General features: G+C 72.7%; 2 protein-coding genes across 2 annotated transcripts in view; one reads left to right on the forward strand and one right to left on the reverse strand.

The window, feature by feature from the left end:
- Window positions 1-5,865, forward strand: part of LOC119249782 (zinc finger protein 883-like) — a 31,654-nt gene extending 25,789 nt beyond the window's left edge. Inside the window, exons 4-6 of the mRNA XM_037517258.2 lie at window positions 431-494; window positions 5,062-5,378; window positions 5,631-5,865. Coding sequence (XP_037373155.2) covers window positions 431-494; window positions 5,062-5,378; window positions 5,631-5,865 — 616 coding nt within the window. The remainder of the gene's footprint in view (window positions 1-430; window positions 495-5,061; window positions 5,379-5,630) is intronic.
- A 7,352-nt stretch (window positions 5,866-13,217) lies between these two features.
- LOC119249784 (zinc finger protein interacting with ribonucleoprotein K-like) lies at window positions 13,218-16,516 on the reverse strand. Its single transcript, XM_037517261.2, has 2 exons — window positions 16,475-16,516; window positions 13,218-15,907 (listed from the first exon to the last, which is right to left on the reverse strand). Exons 1-2 carry the CDS (start codon window positions 16,476-16,478, stop codon window positions 14,760-14,762), a joined length of 1,152 nt encoding a protein of 383 aa, XP_037373158.1. The 5' UTR covers window positions 16,479-16,516; the 3' UTR covers window positions 13,218-14,759.
- Window positions 16,517-20,592: the final 4,076 nt, after the last annotated feature.

A 20,592-nucleotide genomic window follows, 5' to 3' on the forward strand; every position in this document is an offset into this window, starting at 1 on the left:
TGGTCATCGTCCAAGATCCCCTCTGGCCCGCGCCCGAGGAGGGAGGCGCTGCTTTGGGGGACCCCCTCAGCTCCAGGAGGGCGGGTCTGGGCCCCTGCAGGCCCCAGGGAGGGTCCCCGCATGCGCCCCCTTCCCCAGGCGCCCTCGCAGACCAGGGGGTGCTCCCCGAGAGCGCGCCCGCCCCCCGGGACGGCGAGGGCGGCTCCCGGCGGGGGGCACGAGAGGGCGCGCCCCGGTCTTTCCGCTGCGACATGTGCCCCAAGACCTTCAGGTACCTGTCCCGGCTCAGCGCGCACGCGCGGAGGCACCGGGACGAGAGGCCGTTCGCCTGCGGCGCGTGCGGCAAAGGCTTCTTCGCGCGGGCGGCGCTGCGGGCGCACCAGCGCTCCCACGCGGGCGTCCGGCCCTTCCAGTGCGGCGTCTGCGGCAGGGCCTTCGGCCACAAGACCAACCTCCTGGCGCACGAGCGCATCCACTCGGGCGCGAAGCCGTACGTGTGCGGCCTCTGCCAGCGCAGCTACCGCCAGTCGGGCACCTTCCACCGCCACCTGCGGACCCACCGGGGCGCGGCCTCTGCGCGGGCGCCCTCCCCGGGGCCCCCCTCGGCGCCGGCCGGGAGTGAAGTGCCGCGGCTCTCCCTGACCCCGGTCTCGGGGACACCCGGTCAGCCAGTCTAGCAATGGAAAACAGAACATTCTAGAAGTAGACAGTTTGTCAGTTCTAAATTCCAGGGTGTTCTGGGGAGCGGGCTGCATCCTGTGCGGGAACCCCGCTCGCTGCTGGTTCGTGAGACTTCAGCCCGCGGCTGCGCCATGGGGTCACCTCTGTGGCTACAGGATTTGGCGTTTTCTCTGGTTCCGTCATCGGTGTCTGCGGCTCACGTCTTGTGGCCGTCGTCCGGCTCTTCACCTGTCCCCGATTTGTCCCCAGGGCCGTTTCTGCACATCCCTGTGAGTTACTACAGAGTCAGTAATAACGTTCAATAATTTAAACAATGTGCAAGTGTTTCTTTTCCTCCGCGCCCCCCACTTACCACAGATCATCTCCGCTTCCTATTCAGAGACCGTCCCGGTGGCCGCGGGTGTGATGAGGCCCGTGGCTCAGCAGACAAGAGGCCGCAGTTTCCACATCTTTCCTTCCGGGGGCAGATGTCAGCTTGCGCTGGCCGCAGCAGAGGCCCAGGGGCGCCGCGCCGGGCGGCACCCGCCACCACTCACCGCAGGCCTCTCAGCCAGGGGGGTGCGCCCGGGCCGCAGCCGCCCTCCCCGTTCTCTGCTCTCACTCCTGAGCCCACGAGGCTGACACACATGTACGCTGTAAGGTCGAGGCCGGGGCAGAGATGGGGTTGGGGGGGGACCTTGAAACTGCTGCCCCCTGCGTCCCAGGCGCCGGGTCTGCCCGGTTTTCGTGGGCGCTGATCCGCAGCGTTGAAAGACCCGCCGGGGCCGACAGAAAAGATTCCTCTGAAGAGCAGCCCCGGCCCCGCGCTCCCCCCTCCCGCCGAGGCCAGACCCTGTCCCTGAAAGCTTGCCCTCGCCCCCAACGGGTGAGACTTCGCCGACCCCCGCGCGGGGGCGTGGCGGGGGTCGCGTCGGCGGGCCTCGCCCTGGAGCACAGTGCATCTCCCGCCTGCGAGCGACTGGCCCGGCCCTCCTTTTCCTCAGGCGCCACTCCTGGCGCGCAGAGGAGGGCAATGCCTCTGCCGACAGCGTGGCAAATCATCCAGCGAGTCGTGGCTGAGTCTGTAAACGGACACAGGCTTCCCCGGCAGGCCGGAGTCTGGGGGCAGCTCCCCGCGCGGCGCCAGGTCCCGGGCCTCGGCCGTCGGAGTCGCGACGCCCGCTTCCCGGCGCTCCTCGCCGCGCCTCGTGTCCGATCCCGCCGGGGAACTACATCCCCCAGAAGCCCCCGCGCCGGCCGCTTCCGGTCTGCGGCGCGCCGGGCGGGGCTTCCGGTGTCTTCCTCGCGCCGGACATCTTGTCGGGTGAGGGGCTGCGGGACGGCGCCCGCGGAGACCCGGCCCGGGCCTGACGCGGCCGTGCGGGCCGGCCCGGCGAGGGGGGCCGCGTCCCCGGCCCGGCGTCCCGGCCCCGCCCTTGGCCCGGCCCCGACGCGGGGCGCCTGCTGAGGGGGCGCCGCCCCCGCCTGTGACGGGCGTGGGCCGGGCGCGGCAGGTGAGGCGCGCGGGCGGCGCGGGGCCCGGCGGGGCCCGAGGGCGGCGGCCGAGGGAGGCCGGGGCCGAGCGGGAGATCGGGTCTGGGGGGCGGCCGGGTCCCGTGGGCCGCGCGGGCCCCTGCGGCGGGCGCGGCGGCCGGGAGGCGTGCGGGCGCCCCGAGGGAGCGGGTCGGCGGCCGCGGCGCCCCCCGCTGCCCGCCCGCGCCCCGTCGCCGCCGTCGCCCGGGAAGCGCCCGCAGAGGCGCCGCGCTGGGGCCCCGCGGGAGCAGCGGGCCCGCGAGTGGGGGCGGGGGCCCGCGCAGCCTGGGGGACGGGCGCGGGTCTGCGTTCGTGCGAGGCCGGAGCGGCCCGCGAGCCTCCCCAGGCCGGCCGGGCGGCGCGCACGGCCGCGTCTGGCCCCGCGGTGGCCGCTCGCCCTGCGGCGGCGCCCGGCGGCGGCTCCGGATCCCGCGTGGGTGCGGGGGCCTCGGTCGCCCCTGCCGGACCCCGTGGGCGGGGCCGCTGTGCGGATGGTGCGGTCCCGGCCCCTCCGCCCGCCGCTGCCGCGGCCCGAGCCGGGACCCGCGGGCGGCCGGGAACGGACCGTGGGTGGCGACCAGAGTCGCGACCTGGGGTGAGACCCGGGGCCCGGATCCTGCACTTCGTGGGTGGCGAGGTGGCATAGACGGGCCCTGTGGGGCGGGGGCTGAGGGAAGGGGGAGTCGGGCGCCCCCTGTGGGGTGATGGCGGCGGGACGGGAGTCGCCTCGGGGGTGCCGCCGGGCCCCCCGCTGACCCTGTGGAATCCGCGAAGCTCCGAGAAGAACCTCAGGGAGATGGGGGGGCAGCGGCCGCGCCCGTCTGGCCTTCAGAGGAAGGAGGCACCCCGAGACCCTGGGGGCGGCGGGCCGTGGGGGTCCGTGCGGAGCTTTGTGCTCGATTCTGTCGTTCGGGGTGCAGTAAGGGCTGGGGCGGGCACGGGCGGGTGGCGCCGGAGCCGCCTGGGGCGGGGGGAGGAGGGTCCGTCTCTGGGGGAGGAGAGAGGGGCCCGGCGGGCGGCCAGGCAGGGGGCTGAGGCCGCCCCCGCCTGCCCCCCGCGATGAGCGCGGGCGGGTCCGGTCTGCCCTGCAGCTGACCCGTCCCCTTGGCCCCGGGTCCCTCCGGAGGGGTCCCCCAAAGCCTGGAAAGCGCGTGGGGAGGAGGCCCCAGCTTGGGCCGCCCTTTCGTCTCCCTCTGCGGGTGACCGCGGGGTGAGGAGGGCGGGGCTTGGGGGGCACCCGCGTGTGGTCCTGGGTGGCTGGCGCGGCTTCCAGAAGGGGAGGGTTTGAAAGCGGGGTTCAGACGTGCCTGTGGCCCGAGCATCCTCTCCGCACGCGCTGCCCGCGGGGGCGCCTGTCACCTCCTTCGAGGTCGGGCCGTGTGGCCTATGGGGTGACCTGCCCCGGGGGCTGGTGTGGGAATCCCGACGTGGGTGTCTGGCCGTGCGGATCCCCGGGACACCCCCCTGCACGTCGGGGTGGGTTGGGGTGGGGGTGGGGGGCTTGATCCCGACTTCAGGGGACTCCCGGCGGGAGGCTCGGCCTTGCGCGCAGACCCCGGCCGCGCCCCTCTCCCTGCACCCCCGCCTGTGGCTCTAGGCGAACGCGGTGTTGGCGGGAACTGAGGCGCGGCGCACGGGGCCTGCTCTGGTCTGTATTGGGGTGCCTGGGGAGCGTCCGGGGGACCGGGACTCGTGGGGAGAGCCCTGCCCGGTGCTCACTTGTGCACGCCACGCGGGGTCCCGTGACTTCTCCGGGCGGGCTTCCCGGGGAGCCTGCGTGCCCCGGGGTTGGGGTGTCCGCCCTCCCTTATTGGCCGGGAGGTTCCCGCTTCCTTCCCGAAGCAGGACCACGGCGCCCTCGCGCACACCCTCCGGGGGCTGCTGCTCCACTGCGTGCTGCGCCTGCCGCGCCCGGTGCGCCCCAACTCCTGCTGCCCCGGCCCCGCGTGTCCAGCGATCAAGTGTCGGGGCTCAGCCCGGCGGTTCCCGCCCCGCGTGGCCTGACGAGGGCCCACGACCCCCCCACCCGTGCCGTGGACTCTGCCGCCGCCTCCGGGCGGGTCTCCTCGGGAGCCGGAGTCCAGGCCGCTGGCCGGGGGCTGCGAGTCGGGTCTCGCGTCCCGTTCCCGGGCGGGCTGCGCTGGGCTCGGCTTCCCCGGCCGCCGCCCCGTCTCCCCAGTGGCTTCCGTCTGGCAGGTGCCCGCCGGCGGCCGGGCCGTAGGGGCAGGACTCGGGCGCCGCGAGGTCATGGCTCTCGCCCGCGGGAGGGACGCGGCCCGGCCCCGGTGAGCGGCGCGCTGGGGCCCTCGAGACGCCTGTGCCGGGCGCGCCCCGGGCTGGGGCCGCCCCTCCGCGCTGCCCCTCCGCCTCCTGCGCGTGTCCCCCCTTGTCGCCTCCGCTCCGCTCCGCTCCTGCCCGGGGCGGCGCTCGCGAGCCGAGCTGCGTGGCCCGTCCCGGGACCGCGGGGCCCAGCCCGGCGCTCGGCTCTCCTGGGCGGACCCCGCGCGTGGGCCTGCGGGACGCGCCCCTCACCGGCTGCTTCTCTGCTTTCAGGCCGCTGGTCTGGCGTGGACGACGACGGCGCGCCCCCCCCCAGCGCAACAACGCCCAGCGCGCGCCGCGGGCCCCCGTCCGAGGCGGCTGCGCCCCCTGGCGACCTGCGCGGCCCCGTCCTGAGCGACGCGGGGCACCGGCCGGCCGTCAGGCAGCGCGGCCCGGGCTGCCCCTTCCGCGTGCGGGAGGCCGTCCCGGCTCAGCGCCGAGTCGCGGCAGCTCCAGCGCGGGGGCGGGTCCTCGTCCGTGGAGCAGCGCCCGGGGAGCAGCCGAGCGGCCCCCCCCCCCCGCGGGAGGCCGGCCTGAGCGCGGGAGATGCGGCACGAGTGCGGGGAGTGCGGCCGCGCCTTCGGCCGCAGGGACACGCTGGCGCAGCACCGGCGGACGCACAGCGGCGAGCGGCCGTTTGCGTGCGGGCAGTGCGGCAAGGCCTTCGGCCGCAAGGCCACGCTGGCGCAGCACCTGCGGACGCACAGCGGGGAGCGGCCGTTCGCGTGCGGGGAGTGCGGCCGGGCCTTCGGCCGCAAGGACCACCTGGCGCAGCACCGGCGCGTGCACACCGGGGAGACGCCCTTCGGCTGCGGCGCCTGCGGGCAGCGCTTCGGCCACCGCTCCAACCTCGTGGCGCACCAGCGCGTGCACAGCGGGGCGCGGCCCTTCGCCTGCGGCGCCTGCGGGCGGCGCTTCCGGCACCGGGCCTCGCTGGCCCAGCACGAGGGCGCGCACGCCGCCCCCCGGCCCTTCGCCTGCGGCGCCTGCGGGCAGCGCTTCGGCCACCCGGCCGCGCTGGCCCAGCACCGGCGGAGCCACGCCGCGGCCCGGCCCTTCGCGTGCGCCGACTGCGGGCAGCGCTTCGGCCGCAGCTCCGACTTCCTGGCGCACCGGCGCGTGCACACGGGCGAGCGGCCCTTCGTGTGCGGCCGCTGCGGGAAGGACTTCACCCGCACCTCGCACCTCGCCCGCCACCGGCGCGCGCACAGCGGGGAGCGGCCGTTCGCCTGCGAGCAGTGCGGGAAGGCCTACGGCCTGCGCTCCCACCTGGCGCGCCACCGGAAGGCGCACGCGGCGGGGAGGCGGCCGGGGCGGGGCGCGCCCGGCGCCCTGGAGGAGGAGGGCTGAGCCGAGCAGGGGTCCTCGCTCCCTTCCCGCGCGGTCGTGGAACCCTGCGGCGCTGGGGGCCGATGCCAGGGCGGGCGGGTCCTCCCCCGGGCGCGGGCAGCGACCCCCGGGTTGGTCCTAAGGGGAGCGAGTCGGAGCGAGGGGCAGGCAGGGCGGAGGCCGGGGCCACCCGAGGGCCGGAGCTGCCTGCAGAGGCCTCGGGGGCTCCTGTCCAGAGGGGGCGCCGCAGCCTCCCCGAGGGCAGCCTGGGCTGGACGCTGGCCCTGGAGGCAGCAGCCCCGGGGGTGGGGGTGGGGGGGACACAGGGCCAGGGCTCTGCTCAGCGGGGGGCGAAGCCGCAGCGGAGGACCCGGGTGCAGCAGGAGGGGGCTCCGGGGAGGTGCCGGGCTGAGGCCCCCTCAGGGCTCCCACCCGTGCTGGGCGGCGCAGGGCGGGCCCCAGAGCAGAGGCGCGGGGTGGAGGACGGCGGGGCGTCCGCGGGCAGGGCCCTGGGGAGCCTGGGGGGACCCACCACGCGGGCGCCGCCCAGCCCGGGGCAGGCTCGTTTCAGCTGAGACAAAATAAAAGATGGAAGACGCCGGAGAGCGCGCGTGTGTGTGTGTGTGTGTGTGTGTGTGTGTGTGTGTGTGTTGGGGGAGCCTCTGGGCCCGGCCGGCTGGGGCGTCAGCGGGAGGGTCGGGGGCGCCGGGTGTTGCTGCTCGGCGCGACACCCACGGCTGGGCCGCGCCCGGGGCGCATCGAGGCTCTGCCGGGCCCCAGCGCCGCGCGGACAGGAGCGGCGGGGACGGTCTCCCGGCTTCTGGCCCCGACCGTGTCCGCGGACGAGCCCCCCGCCCTGTCGTTTTCTCGGCCGGCGCCGGTGGGGACGCGGGAGCAGCTTCTCAGGCCCCGGGAAGCCTGGGCGGGTCTCGCTGCAGCAGCCGCTCCCCAGCAGGAGCCTCCCCGGCGCGGGCCACCCCCTCCCGGGTCCTGCCGCCCCGAAGCTCCTGCCCCAGCCCCGGCTCCAGGCGTGCGGCGCGGGGTGCACAGGATGCAGAGGCACCCCAACCCCCGGGCAGCCGGGAGTCCCTTTATTTGGAGTCAAAGTGAAAAAAGAGGGGCCTCCCCGGGGGCGCAGAGGGCTGAGCGCAGCGCCCTGAAGCTGCCCGCGGCCTCTGCAGCCGGTTCCATCCTGCGGCGAAGGTCCCACAGGGCGCAGCAGACCCCTCCCGTCTCCCCGCTGCTCCCCACTCTGTCTCTGGGGACTCCCCTCACCCCCTGCGCATCTGGGGTACCCCTGCTCTTGTGTGACTAAATCTTTACAAAAAGTGAAAGACCAAAGCAGCAAGCGGGGTGCACGAGTGTGGGGGCGCGTCACCCGCTCTGGCCACACACCTGTGGTGGTTCTCACTCTGGCAGCACGCGGAGCCCCCCCCCACTGCGCCCGGGGTGTCCCTGTGCTGGGGGCTCTCCCGGCGCCCACGGAGAGCCCCAGGGCCCTTGCAGAGGGGGGGCCTCAGGCAGAGGCTGGGGCTGCCCCTGCGGTTCTGGGGTCCGCCGGTGGAGCCGACGAGGCTCCCCAGACACCCCACGCTGCCGTGTGGCGCGGGAGGGGGCGCCCAAGGCGGCCGTACTGCGAGATCGGCCCGCCCGTCGGCAGGAACGGGTTTTCCTCCCCGCAGAGCCGCCCGCGCCCCGCAGGCTGACCCCGGCCGCTCGGGCCCTCCCGGGGGTGGGGCGGGACTGTCCTGCCCCGGGCAGCCCCTTGGGGCACACCTGCCTGCGCCCCGTGGCAAGGAGAAGCCGCCCCGCCCTGCTCCGGGGCGGCGACTCCACCTGTCCCGCCACCCGCAAGCTCGGGGCCCGGCCGCGGCCCGGCCTGCGGTGACCCAGGCCTTGGGGTCGTTGGCAGCGCCCGGCTGAGGGGCGCGGGGGGCGGGGCGCGGCTCTGAGCCTGGGGCGCCCAGGAGCCGCGCCCGGGGTCGCCACCCTGACCCTCACGGCGCTGCGCAGGAGCCCGGGCGGGAGCGGCTCCCGGGGCGCGGGGGTCCGGCGGGCAGGGAGCGGCGCTCGGGGCGGGGGCGGGGGCTGCGCCACGGCCGCGTCCTGGGTGGGGGCAGAGCAGTTGGGGCGCGGAAGGCCGCAGCGGGAGTGGGGCGCCCGCTGCTGCCGCGCTGTGTGAACGAGGATGCCCTCGGGGCCGGCCCCCCACGGCGAGGGCATTTGGGGCGCCCTGGGCCCGACCCGCGGCCGTGCGCCCGGGCGGGAGTCCTGGGAGGGGCGACGCTGCGCCCGGCGACGGGGCCCGCGGGGCGAGACGGGGAGCCCCTGAGGCGGCGCAGCAGGGAGCGCGCGCCCGTGGGTGGGGCCTCCGCCGGCTTCGGGCCGGGCACGGCAGGGGCGCGGGCTGCGGAGGCGTCCGCGGGCGACGCGGGGCTCGGGGTGGACGGCGCGGGCCTGGCGCGCTGCTGCGCCCCGGGGACCCGCCTGTGGCCGCCGGCCGCGAGGAGCCGGCGCGAGCGGAACGTGCGGCGCCTCTCGGGTGTGGCCGCTTCGGGGCAGGTGCCCGACCGCGGCCTCCGGTGACCGCGGGGCCCCTGACGCGCGGGGACGGCGGGAGGACGCCCGAGCCCGGAGCCGCCGCGCCAAGTCGCGGCTCCATCACACGCGCCCGCGCGCGCCGCCCAGGCTGCCCGGATTCCCCCGGCCCGGGCCCAACCCGCGGGGACCACGGTCCCTCGCTTCCTCGCTCGCTCTGGCGCGCGGGGGGCGTGTGGGGGTGCGGGCCCCCCGCGTTCGCGAAGTCAAGCCGCGCTCCCGCGGCCGCCCGGACCCGCCAGAGCCGCGCGCGAGGCGGAGCCGGGCGGGCGGGGGGCCCGTGGGCGCCCCCTGGCGGCCGCGCAGACGGCGCCTGCCGCCCCCGCGCCCACCCGCGAAGGGGGCGGACCTGGCGGCGGCGCCCGGCGCGCGGTTCCGGGAGGCCGGGGCGCGCGGGCGGGCCGGGCCGGTCGGACGGGCTGTGCGCGGGGCGTCCGACGCCGGGGGATTGTGGGCGCAGGTTTATAGGGGCGCGGGCAGCGCTCTGCAGAGGGGGCTGGGGCTGCGCGCAGCGCGGGTCGACCAGCTCCCCGCGGGGGCCGCGCCTCCTCCCGCAGCCGCCGGGACCCCCCGCCCGGGACCCCCGCAGCCCACCCGAAGCCGGGGCGCCCAGCCCGCCCGGAGCCCCCGCGGCCCGCGGGCCCTGCCCGGAGCCGGCACCCTGCCCGGGCTGCATCTCCGCGGGCCCGACCGCCGCGCCCCGCCCCGGGGGAGGGAGCCCCGGGGTGCGCGGGACGAGGGTCCAGCCCGCTCCTGCCGCCGCCGCGCCCGGAGGCCGGAGGTGCCGCCGCTGCTCGCCCCAAGTCTCCGGCAGGAGCCGCGGGGTCGGGGGCCGCGAGCCCCGGGTGTCTGGAGCCGGAACCGGGCCGGGGGCCGAGTCGCGAACCCGGAGGCGCCGGCCGGGCCAGGGCGGCTGAGCCGGGCCGAGAACCTGGGGCGGGGGCGGCCGCGGGGGGCCGGGCGAGCCCCGCGAGGAGCGAGCTACGCGCCGAAGCCCGCGGAGGGGCCGGGGCCGCGAACCCGGGCGGGCGCCGGGGCTGAAGCCGGGCGCGCGGGGCCGGATCCCGGGATCCCGCAGCCGCAGGTCGCGCGTCTCCGGCGGGGTCGGGCCGGAGCCGCCCTCGGGAGGGTCGCGGGGGAGCCGGGCGGGCAACGCCCCCGGCGCGGAGAAGCCCCCCATGGCCGAAGCTGGACGGCCCCGCCGCGGGGTCCCGGCCCCCGCGCCGCTCCCCCCCCGCGGTCGACCAGCAGCCCCGGGGCGGGGAAAGGGGTCGCGCGGGGCGCCGGGGTCCGGGCGGCCGCTCCAGGGGCCCGCGGGGACCTGCGGCTCGGCCCCGCCCCTGGCGCTGAGGTTTTTCTGGCCCCAAATCGGCGCTTTCTGCCCCCAGGCTGTCGGGGCGCCTCTCTCGGGGTGGAGCCCCGCGTTCCCCCGCCCGCGTCTGCGCTCCCGGGGCCGCCTGCGCGCGGGGCCGTCGTGGTGCCGCGTCTCCCGCCGGCGCGGGCGGGGGGTGGAGTCCCGGCCCCGCGGCGAGGCTGGGCTCGCAGAGACGAGTCGCGCGGAAGAGCAAGTAAAGCGCTGGGGCGCCCATCGGAGCGAGCGGCCGCGCCCACCAGATGCCCAGCGGGGCGCGGGGCCGGGGCGCGGCCGGGCGGGGCCTGCAGGCTGCCCAGGACCCGGCGGGGGCGGCCGCGCCGTCACGCGCGCTGTGAGCAAGAGTCCCGCACGCGCCAGCGCCCCGCGGGCGGGCACCCGGGACCAGCCATGGCGGCCCCCCAGCGAGGCGCCCGCGGTCCTCCCCAGGCCCGCCCAGCCCGCCGGGTCTTCTCCGGGCGGCCGCGCAGCCGGGGCCCCAGCTGGGGAGCGTCGCGCCCTCGCCGCCGGGGTGGGGGCGCGTCCCGGGGGGCGCGCGCGGCTGTGCCTCCACCTCTGAGGCCAGGGCGGGGGCCCAAAGGACCCGGCGTGGCGGGGGGGCCGCCTTGAGCCCCGCACGCCCCGGGGGCGCGTGTCCGGGAAGCCCGGGGCGCTGCGCTCCGTGAACGGGCCCCGCGCCCCCTGCTGCTGCCGCGGGACGGAGCGCGCCGCCGTGGGCCGGGGGTTCTCCGGGGGCTCCCCGCCCCCGTGAGCGGCCCTCGCGACAGCGGCGGGGGCGAGTCTCGCCCGGAAAATCAGCGCGAGCCGCGCAGCCAGGGCGCGCCCGCCCGCTCGCCTCCGTCTGGGCGACCCTGGCTCCTCCCGGAGCCTCCCGCCCGCCGCAGGAGCTGGGGTGCCCCGCGCGTCCCGGAAAGGGGCGCGGGCGGCCGGGGCTGGGCGGGAGAGGCCGCGGGCCGCTGCTCAGCCGCGAAGGAAACGGCTCACGCGGAGAGCGGGCCCCGCCTCAGGGTGCGACGGCCCCGCCCTGTGCTCGCTGCTTGTGTGGGCGTCCCTGGCTGCGATGTGGGGGCCCCCAGATGGGTGAGAGCAGCTCCCCACTCCCAGGCGGGGTCGCTGTCCGAGCTGCTCTGGGAGCCGGTCTGCGGGGTGTGGGGGGGCCCCTGGGGCACGGGGAGCCAGCGGGCCCCCCAGGTGAGCTGCACTGAAACCACACCCGGCCCCGGGGGGCACAGCAGGCTGCTGGGCGGAGGAGGGGGTGTCCGCACCCCCGGGCATCGGGCTGACGTGTGGCCGGGGCTGCGGGGGGAGCCGCGTCCCCGGCCAGGGCCCCATCACGGGGACGTAGCCCCTCAGCGCGGGTGGGCAGCGGGGGCGCGGGAGCCCGGCAAGGGGGGCCCAAGGCCCCATCAGCTGCTCCCCTCCCCGCAGCGGCGCCTGCAGGGGCGTCTCGCCAGCCGGGGTGGGGCCTTCGCTCGGCCCTCGGGGGCGCCGCGGGTCCCCTGCCCGAGATGCGGGCGTCGGGCGTCGGGCGGCGGGCGGCGGGCGGGGCGCGGTTCCCTCCCCCTGCGCCCCAGGCTCCGACGCGGGACGCTGCTCTCCAGGCGGGAGGGGCCGCGCCGAGGTCCGGGTGTGTCGAAGGCCCCGGAGCTGCCGCTGGCTCCGGGGGCGGCTCCGGGGGCGGCAGCCGCACCCCTGCTGGCCTCAGTGCTCCCGCCCTCTGGAGCCTGCGCGCCCCGGGGGCCGCGTCTGGGGGTCCTGCCTTCTGAGCGGCGCGTGGCGCCAGCCCTGCTGGTGTGGGGGCGCCCGGCACGGGGGGACCTGGGGCTCCTCATGGCCGGAAGCGCGCGTGGGCGCCAGGAGCGCGGCGCGGGAGCGGGTGCTTCCCGCGGGACTTAGGCCCCCAGAGCTGCGCTGAGGGCGCGCGTGACCCCGCGTCCCCACAAGCGGCGGCGGGTCGGAGCCAGGTCCCAGCAGAACCGGCCCCTGGGGCGGCGACTGCCCCCCTGAAGTCGGGCCCCACTCCCAGGCGCTTGCCCCCCGCGCGCTGCGGGCCAGGGGCGGCCTCGTCCAGCCGAGCAGGTCGGCGCGCTGGCGCCTCAGGGGCGGGGTGCCAGGGCCAGGTCGCCCGCCTCGGTCCCGCGCTCTCCTCCCCGGGTGCGGGGTGGGGAGGGGGCCCCTGCTGAGGTCGACCAGTTGGCCGGCCCGGGCCCTGCACAGCTGCTGCGCCCGGAGAGCAAGAATTAGGAAAATAGACTCATCCTGGCAGGTTTCCCCGTAACCTTCACAGGCCTGGGACAGGGGCGGGCCAAAACAAGGCGCATGCAGGGTCAGAAGCCAAATTTGGGATTCTACACATGGAAAATCAGCCTCAAAACACGCACACACGCGCACACACACACACACACACACGTCATGATCCAGGGAGGCCGCAGCCAAGGCTTCCGGAAAGCTCGGGAAACCAGCAGAGGCCACATTCCCTGAGAGCCGGACATCAAGAAGATGACTATTAGGTCCGGCCCTCGGGAGCCAGAGCCAGGCTGCCGTGACAGTGGGATGACGTAAAAAACGCAAGTCATCAAGCTGCACAAAGCTGCCGAGGCTGGCTCGACAGCTGGGTAATTTTGCAATGAGAGGGCCTCCCCGGGGGCGCAGCGGTGGAGCGCTGGGTTGCGAAGCTGCCCGCGGCCTCGCAGCGCCGGTTCGATCCCCGGCTGCTCCCCGGCCCCCGGAGGAGGGTCCCCCATGGCGCGCAGACCTCTCCTGCCGCCCGCTGCTCCCCTCAGCAGTGTCCTTCGGTCCTTCTGCCTGCTCTGCTCCCCGCTCTGGCTCTGGTGGATTCTCTCGCCCTCCCGCGCTTCTGACTGTACCCAGTGCATGTATAAACAAACAAAATAAAATAAATAAAACATGCCTCTATTAAAAAAAAATTTTGCAATGAGAACACAAACGAATTATTTGGAAGCAGCGCAGAAAAGGGTCCAAGATGGCTTCGTCCCCTTCCTAACCCTGAAGGAACAGGTTCTTCCCAAGCACCTGCAGCTGCAGTCCCGCCTCAGTGCAGAGGGAAGCAAACATCGTAGTCAGAGCCTGGCAGTTTGCTGAGACGGGGAGCGCTGTGCCTGCAGGGAACGCCCGGAAAACACCCCACAGCACCTGCGGAGGGACCCACTCCTGTCAGCTTCCTGGGCCACAGCCGCAGAGGGGAAGCGCAGCACGTCTCCTGCGTGAGGAGATGAGCATGCAGGGAGGTTCGCTGCAGGGCAGGTCCCCCAACGAAAAGCAGCTACTGACACAAGCCCGTGTTTCCTCAGAACGACACCCCGCTGGAGAAGGGGGGGGAGGGGGAAGGGTGTGTGTCCAGGAAATGCTGGCGGGGGAGGCGGGGAGGGGGAGGGGGCTCAGAAATGGGGAGGAGGCAAATAGGCGGGCGAGGGTGGCCATGACTGGCTTTCAGAGTTTGCCCAGTACTGAACACCGCGGCCGGCCCGACATCAACCGCGCGCTGCACGCTCCCATGTCCACGTCGCCTCAGAGCAGCTTTGGTGTCCAGGCCACAACATCCAGGAAGCCCACCCGTGTCCCCAGCAGGCCGCGGAGAGCAAACCTACAGATCGGAGCTGAGCAGTCTCTACTGTGTCTCAGGCAGAGAACCAGAGGCCTCACAAAAGGTGTTGGCCCTTCAGCCTCACAGTCTAGTTCACTTCCAAACCATCCCAACAACGAACAGGGCACATTAAACAACAGACCTAATGCTGGATGAGCCAGGACAGGTGCAGCAGGCAGGCCAGAGAGTGGAGGCTGAAAACATGCACCAAGGGCTTCCGAAAAAGCTGGTCCTTCCCTGCAAGCCACGCGAGAACCCTGAGGGCATCCTCCGAGCCCACGCAGGGTCAGGCCCTAAGGAGTCAGGGAGTGAGGGCGCCGGAGAATCAGGCAGTATTTCCTCCAGCAGGGTCAGGGTCAGGCCTGTCAGGCGGTTAAGGTGAAATGTCTTGGGTCTTTGGCCACAGAAACTGGCAAGAACACCCAGCTGGCAGGAGGAGGCTGAACAGTGCAGCTCCTTAGAGTAGAATTAATGGGGCATCTCAGTCTGGTTTATTTATTTATTTTGCCTAGAACTGGGGTGCAGGCCAGAGGAGTCACCACAGACAGAGTGGGGAGCAGAACAGGCAGATCCACTGAATTGCACTGCTGAGGGGAGCAGCGGGGAGAGAGGAGAGGGCTGCTGCACCACCAGGAAGGCCCCACTCTGGATATTTCGGGCACAACTCCTTCCACAGCGATACACAGCTTCTTCACTACTTAAGTAATGAGGGAACAGCCTGCCCCCTGCCTGCCAGAGGCTTTCTCACCAGCGCTAAACCACGTTCAGTCTACACAGGAAGGTGCTCCCACATTCCCCAAATAAGGCCTCCCTCCACTGTGACACTTCGTGTGTAAACCAGCTGAAACTACGCCAAAGAACGCCCCACGCTCACTGCACCCCCAAAGCCTCTCTTCAGGGTGACCCGTGAGGCGAGCCTGGAGGTGCTGCCAAGGGAGTTCTGCAGTCCCCACGCTCCTACAGCACCTCGAGGTGCAAACCTGCTGGTATTTAGTAGGGCCCATTTTCGCAGGCGTAGCACTTCCCACATTCACAGCACTGCGCGCTACTCCGGTCTCCCCCCGGGGGGACCTGTGCCTGAAGCATCTCCCACATTCCCACTCAGCAAGACTTACTCAGGGCGAGTCCTCAGGTGTCGGAAGAGCTCAGACCTCGCCCCCAAGGCCTTCCATCTCCACCGCACGCACAGCCTTTCTCCGGCGTGGACTCTGGTGCTGGTGCACTCAGCCCGAAGGCTCTTCCTCACTCACTGCACTCGAAAGGCCTCTCTCCGCTGTGAACCCTCTTGTGTTGCGTGAGCGTGGCTCGCTGCCTAAAGGACTTCCCACATTGCCCACACGCCTAAGGCCGTTCTCCCGTGCGAGTCCTCAGGTGTCGAGAGAGCACGGACCTCGTCCTGAAGCCTCTCCCGCACTCGCGGCACGCGTCAGGCCTTTCCCCAGCGTGAACTCTCTGGTGTTTGCTCAGCGTGGATCGCTGCAGAAAGCATCGCCCGCAGTCGCTGCACGCGTAAGGCCTCTCGCCAGCGTGAACCCTCTGGTGCTGCGTGAGCGTGGACCTCTGCTGGAAGGACTTCCCGCAGTCACGGCACGCATAGGGCCTCTCGCCGGTGTGAACCCTCTGGTGTTCGAGCAGCGTGGATCTCTGCTTAAAGGACTTGCCACATGCCCCACACGCATAGGGCCTCTCGCCCGTGTGGATTCTACGGTGCTGAAAGAGCACAGACCTTGTCCTAAAGGGCCGCCCACAGTCACGACGGCCACAAGGCTTCGATCCTGTGTGAACTCTCTGGTGTTCGACGAGGCCCGACGTTCGGCTGACGGACTTCCCACACTCACCACACTCATGCAGCTTAGCCCCAGGGTGGGGCTGCTGGTGGTGGACAAGTCTGCGCGTGCAGCTGACGGCGTCCCCCTGGCTGCTACACTCACTAAACAGCTCTGCGGTGTAGACGCTCCAGTGGTGAGCAGGCATGTGCTCGTGACGGGGAGATTGCCCACGTTCACACCACTTACAAGGGCAGTCTCCGGCGACGCAGGTCCCCCTCCTCGCAATGCCACCCTGCCCGCGCCCACAGTTGGGGGCCGCCTGGGGCCGGAGCAGGCCCAAGGTGGCTGGGAAGTCCTCGCCGCCACCCCCTCCGCGGACAGGCTTCTCCGAGCCACGGGATGCGCAGTTCCTCACAGCCACGGCCCCGCCTGCCTCCTCTCTCCTGGGCGTCTCTCCACGGGGACAGCTGTGGCGCCGGTGCAGGGCTGCCCCGGAGCAGAAACCTCTCACGCGCTTGTCCCTGGAGAATACTTTGTGCCCCATGTGTGCGACTTCGAGCTTCGTCAGGTGCAAAACCTCCCTCCCGCCGGGGACGCTCGTCTCCCAAAGCGGTTTCTTCTGGGCGGTGGGCGCTGCCTTACACGTCCTGACCGGGGAGGCTGCTTGGGCAGAAAGGCGCTGTCCACACAGGGTTGCCGCCTCCTCGCCGCGACCGTGACCTGAAAGGCAAGACAGGGGTGAGGCGCCCGAGAAGGCCAGCGCGGGGCAGCCCGGGAGCCGGGGCGGGCGGTCCCAGACCCGGGCCTCCACTCCACAGAGCAGGCAAGGCCCGCCCGGGCGGGAGGCCAGGACGGAGGCAGCTCAGGAGCAGCGCGGGGCTCCACGCACCCCTGCAAACGGCAGCTACACAGACGGGACACCGACGGCTCCTGGGCGCCGACCCTTGCTTTTCCCTTCGTCGTGGCGGGCAACGCGCACAGCCCAGGGGCACAAACTCAAAGTCTACACATTGGGGGTTCTCCCTGGTGGCGCAAGGGGCTAAGCACAGCGCGATGAAGCCATCGGCGGCCTCTGCTGCGCGAGTTCCGTCCCGGCCAGTCAGGGAGCTGCCCACGGGGCGCAGCAGCCGCTCCGCTCCCCGCCCTGCCCTCGGCGGTGGGTTTCAGCGGACCCGCCCGTTCTGCTCCCCGCGCTCTCAGGTGAGTCCCCTCACCACCCCCACCCCCGCACCTCTGGCCTGCACCCCAGCTCTTGTGTGCATAAATCTTAAAAAAAAAAAGTCTTACACATTTAGTCGCTTGACACAACCAGCGTGTTTCCAGCCACTGAGGAGCCCCGGCCGCGCGCGCCCGCACGATGGTGTCGCCGGCGGGAGCCACAGGCGGGACAAACCCGTGACGGCAAGAGGCTGCGATCTCGGGCCGGGGTGACACTCCGGAGACTAAACCCCTTCTCTGAGGACCCCCCGCGAGGACGGTCACACCCGCGAGCCCCGCGCCTCCAACCACGCGGGCCGGGCTGGGCGTGTCCAGGTCGGGAGGAAGCAGCGGCCCCGCGCAGCTGGCGTCCGAGGACCCTTCCCGGGCCTCCGCGCCTCCCGGTACCGGAGCCCCGCTGGAGCGGGAGGGGCGGGCGCACCGGCCTCTAGGCCGCGGATCGCCGCAGCGCGGAGAGAGGCGGGGAGCAGCCGCCCCGGCCCCGCGCCTCAGCACAACCGACAAATACAGCGAAAAAGCCGCAGGCGCGGCCTGAAGCGAGGCCCACGCCCGCGTGAGCCCCGGCAGGGCCTGCACCGTCCTCCCGACGGCGGCGACCGGCAGAGGAAGGTGCCCCGGGGCCCGGCGGCGGCGGCAAGACGGCCGCGGACACGGCGAGGCCGGGACCAGCCACAGCGGGGGGAGGGAGGCCTCGCCCAGGGGCGCCGGCCGCGCCCAGGCCTCCAGCGTCCTCGACGGTCACGCCGCCCTGCGCGAGGGGACGGTCGCTCCACGCTCAGCTCTCCGCGAGCGCCCGGCCCGCCCACCCCTCGTCCTGCCCCGCAACCCTCCGCCCCGCCTGCGGCTCGCGCGCGGGGTGCCCAGCCGCCCAGGGACCCCCGGCGGCGCGGGCGACGGCCGCGAGGACAGACAGGCCGAGGCGGGCCCAGCGCGACGCCGCCCGGCCCGGCCCCTTCTGGGGATCCCAGAGCCGCGTCCCCGCGGCAGCCCCAAAGCCGCGCACTGTCCTCTCGCCTCGGGCCGCCGCCGCCGCCTCCCCTGCCCGGGGCTCCCCGGCCTCGGCTCCCGCAAGTCGCCTCTCGGCGGGCGGCAGCGCGGCCTCGGCCCTCCGCGGCCCGGGACCCGCCCGGCCACAGCAGGACGCCGGCCCCGCCGCCCTCCCCTGCGCGGCCCGCGGCCGGGTCCCCAGCACAGCCGGCGCCCGCCCGGGCGGCAGCTCCGAGGCCGCCACGGCCAGGCCTCGGCCCCCCCACGCCGGACGCCCCTTGAAGATCGCGCCGGGCAGCCCCCGCCGCGGACAAGCCCGGCCCCCGACGTCCCGCCTCGGCCCTCGCGGGTCCCCGCGCCGGCGAGACGACCCGGCCGCGCCTCCGCACCCAGCGCCCCACCCGGCCGCCCGACGCCCGCTGCCCCCGAGGCGCTCGACGGGCTCCCGGATCCGAGTCCCCCTCCCCGCCCGCGTGCCCGGCTCGGGGACCCCCGACCCCGCGCGGGCGCCCCGCGAACCCCGTTCGGACCCCCGAGGGGCGCCCCGCGGGCTTGTACCTCAGCCGGGGCCCTCGGCGCAGCCGCCGCCATCGGACTTGGGGGCGCGGGGGGACGGGGGCGGCGGAGCCGGGCGGCGGGGGCCCGGGGCTGGCGCGTCCCCCTCCTCGCGGGCCGCGCCCCTCGATCCGCCCCCTCGGCGCCCGTTGGAAGGCGCGCCCGAGCGCGGCGTCGGAAGCCCCGCCCCGTCTCGCCGGGCGCCGTTCTCCTTCCGCCGGGCGCGGCGCGGCGCCTGCTGGGAAATGTAGTCCGCGGCGCGTGCGGCGGAGCCGTCGGGCGCGGGTTTCGGCAAGCGGGGGCCGCGGCGACGGTGACGGGCGTGACGCCGTCGTGGGAACGCCGCGCCGGCCCTCACAGGGAGCAGCGATCGGAAAAAGCCGCCGGGCGGCCTCCGAGGAGCTCAGACGAGGCGGCCCGACGGGGCGGGCTCGGCCGAGGGGGACGCCCGCGCCCCCGTCCGGGCGGGCGCAGGAGCCGGGGCAGGTGGCCGGGTCGGCGCGCGGCGGCGGGAAGCGTCCTGGGCAAGCCGGGGACTGCGGACACGGGGAGACGGACCTGGAGGCTCGTGCTTGGCCGAGACCCCCTCCCCGGAGCCCCCCAACCCAGGACGCCCCCCACCCGAGAGCCCCCCACCGGCACCCCCGCCCCGGGGCAACGCCTCTGAATGGAAGTGCGGCCGTGACCAGCCCGTCCCGCCGGCGCTGGCCTCCGGGGTGGCTTCTTCCTCCCTTGAGTCTGCGCCCGCCGCGCGTCGGGATGGGGGTGCCCCTGCGCCCTGGGGCGGCTGGTCTCCCTTTTCGGCGGGGGGCGCCGCCAGGCGGCCGCGTGCACCTCCATCCCCGGCGCGTGGCGACGGGGCGCGGCCCCCGCTGGAGGGGGCGGCACAGGGTCGCGGGACGATTTGGAATGAAAACCGGTTTCCGTCCCCGCTGACAACACTTGTCCCGGTCGCCTTCGGGGCACCTCGTGTTTTCAGTGTTGTTTTTAAATGTCAGTTCAGCATAATGGGGGGGCGGGGCCCGCGCTGGTCTTTAAAGCACCATGAGACAGTCCCCTTCTCAGGGGCCTCGGGAGTTGCCCCTTTGATCCCCGCCAGGCTCCGACCTGGCCGCAGCTGCCCAGCTGAACACAGCTTTGAAAACTCAGTGCATTTCATGTTGACACTTGGCCTTTTCCCCTCCTCACACCCCAAGAGCCTGGCACTCCATTGGGGTGCTGCGCCTAAACTGTCAGCCTTACAAATTCTGCACGTCGTTTTGTGCTTACGAAAATCCTGCTGCGTTAACTCAGAATAAGCGCAACACAAGCTGATGTTCTGCCATATCATAGTCTATTTCTTTTTTTTTTTTTTTAAGATTTCTTTTATTTATGCACACAAGAGCTGGGGTGCAGGCCAGAGGTGCAGGGGCGAGAGGATTCCCCAGAGACAGAGCGGGGAGCAGAACAGGCAGAATGACCTACGCACACTGCTGAGGGGAGCAGCGGGGAGACAGAGGAGGTCTGTGCCATGTGGGTCAGCTCCCTGGCCAGGGATCAAATTCAGAGGGCAGTGGCTGGCGGTAGCTTCACTGCTGACGCCTAACCCGTGTGCCACCAGGGAGGCCTCTCACAGTCTTATTTTTTCTCCAGATTCCCCCCATCACAAACTTTCCAAATGAATGTGTGTCAGCCTCAGAACTTAGGTGATGTCTGAGTCTCACCGTCCAGGTTAGTGTCTCCGTCATCCTTGTCCTGCCGATCACCAATGACCTTTCTCCTGGACCTGCCCATGTGGACCAACCATAGTGCCATCCTGTCCCTGGTCAAAATGTGTCCATTTTATGACTCCAAACCACTGGCTAAGAAACATCTGTGTATCATGGCATCAGTCTGTGGCCACTGATGAGCCCATGTTTCTCCAGCTTTTGCTTGTCAAAGTACTTTTCCCACGGATGGAATTCCTCTCCGGGATTGCCCTTTTTTTTTTTTTTTAAAGGATTTATTTATTTATGCATACAAGAGCTGGGGTACAGGCCAGAGGCGTGGTGAGAGGACTCACTAGAGACAGAATGGGGAGCAGAACAGGTCGATTTAGTGAAACACACTGCTCAGGGGAGCAGCAGGCCTCTCAGGAGAGGTCTGCTGTGCCATGTGGGTAGCTCCCTGGCCGGCTGGGCCTGATAATCAAACTTGTGCTGCAGGGGCCGTGGACAGGCTCATAGGTTGTATCTTAACCGCCTGCCCCACCAGGGAGGCCCAGGGATTGCCCTTATTTAACCACTTATGTTTACAGGCTTACTTTTTTTTAAAAAAATATTTATTTATTTATTTATTTATTTATTTATAAAATAGCTGGGGTACAGGCCAGATGTGCGGGAGGGTGAGAGAATTCGCCAAAGACAGAGTGGGAAACAGAACCGGCAGGCTGACGAAATACACTGCTGAGGGGAGCAGCAGGGGAGACAAGAGGCCTGCTGCGCCATGTGGGACCCTCGCCGTCCGGCAGGGATGGAACTTGTGCTACAGAGGCTGCGGACAGCTTCACAGCGCGGTGCTCAACCACCTGCGCCACCAGGGGAGGCCCTATAGGCTTACTTTTTAATGCAAGTCTCCATGAAACTGGGGTTTAAGATTCACTAACAGGGCCTCCCTGGTGGTGCTGG

Source organism: Talpa occidentalis, unplaced genomic scaffold (genome assembly GCF_014898055.3).
Source record: "Talpa occidentalis isolate TD23 unplaced genomic scaffold, MPIMG_talOcc4v2.1 talOcc4.17, whole genome shotgun sequence".
Classification (NCBI taxonomy): Eukaryota; Metazoa; Chordata; class Mammalia; order Eulipotyphla; family Talpidae; genus Talpa; species Talpa occidentalis.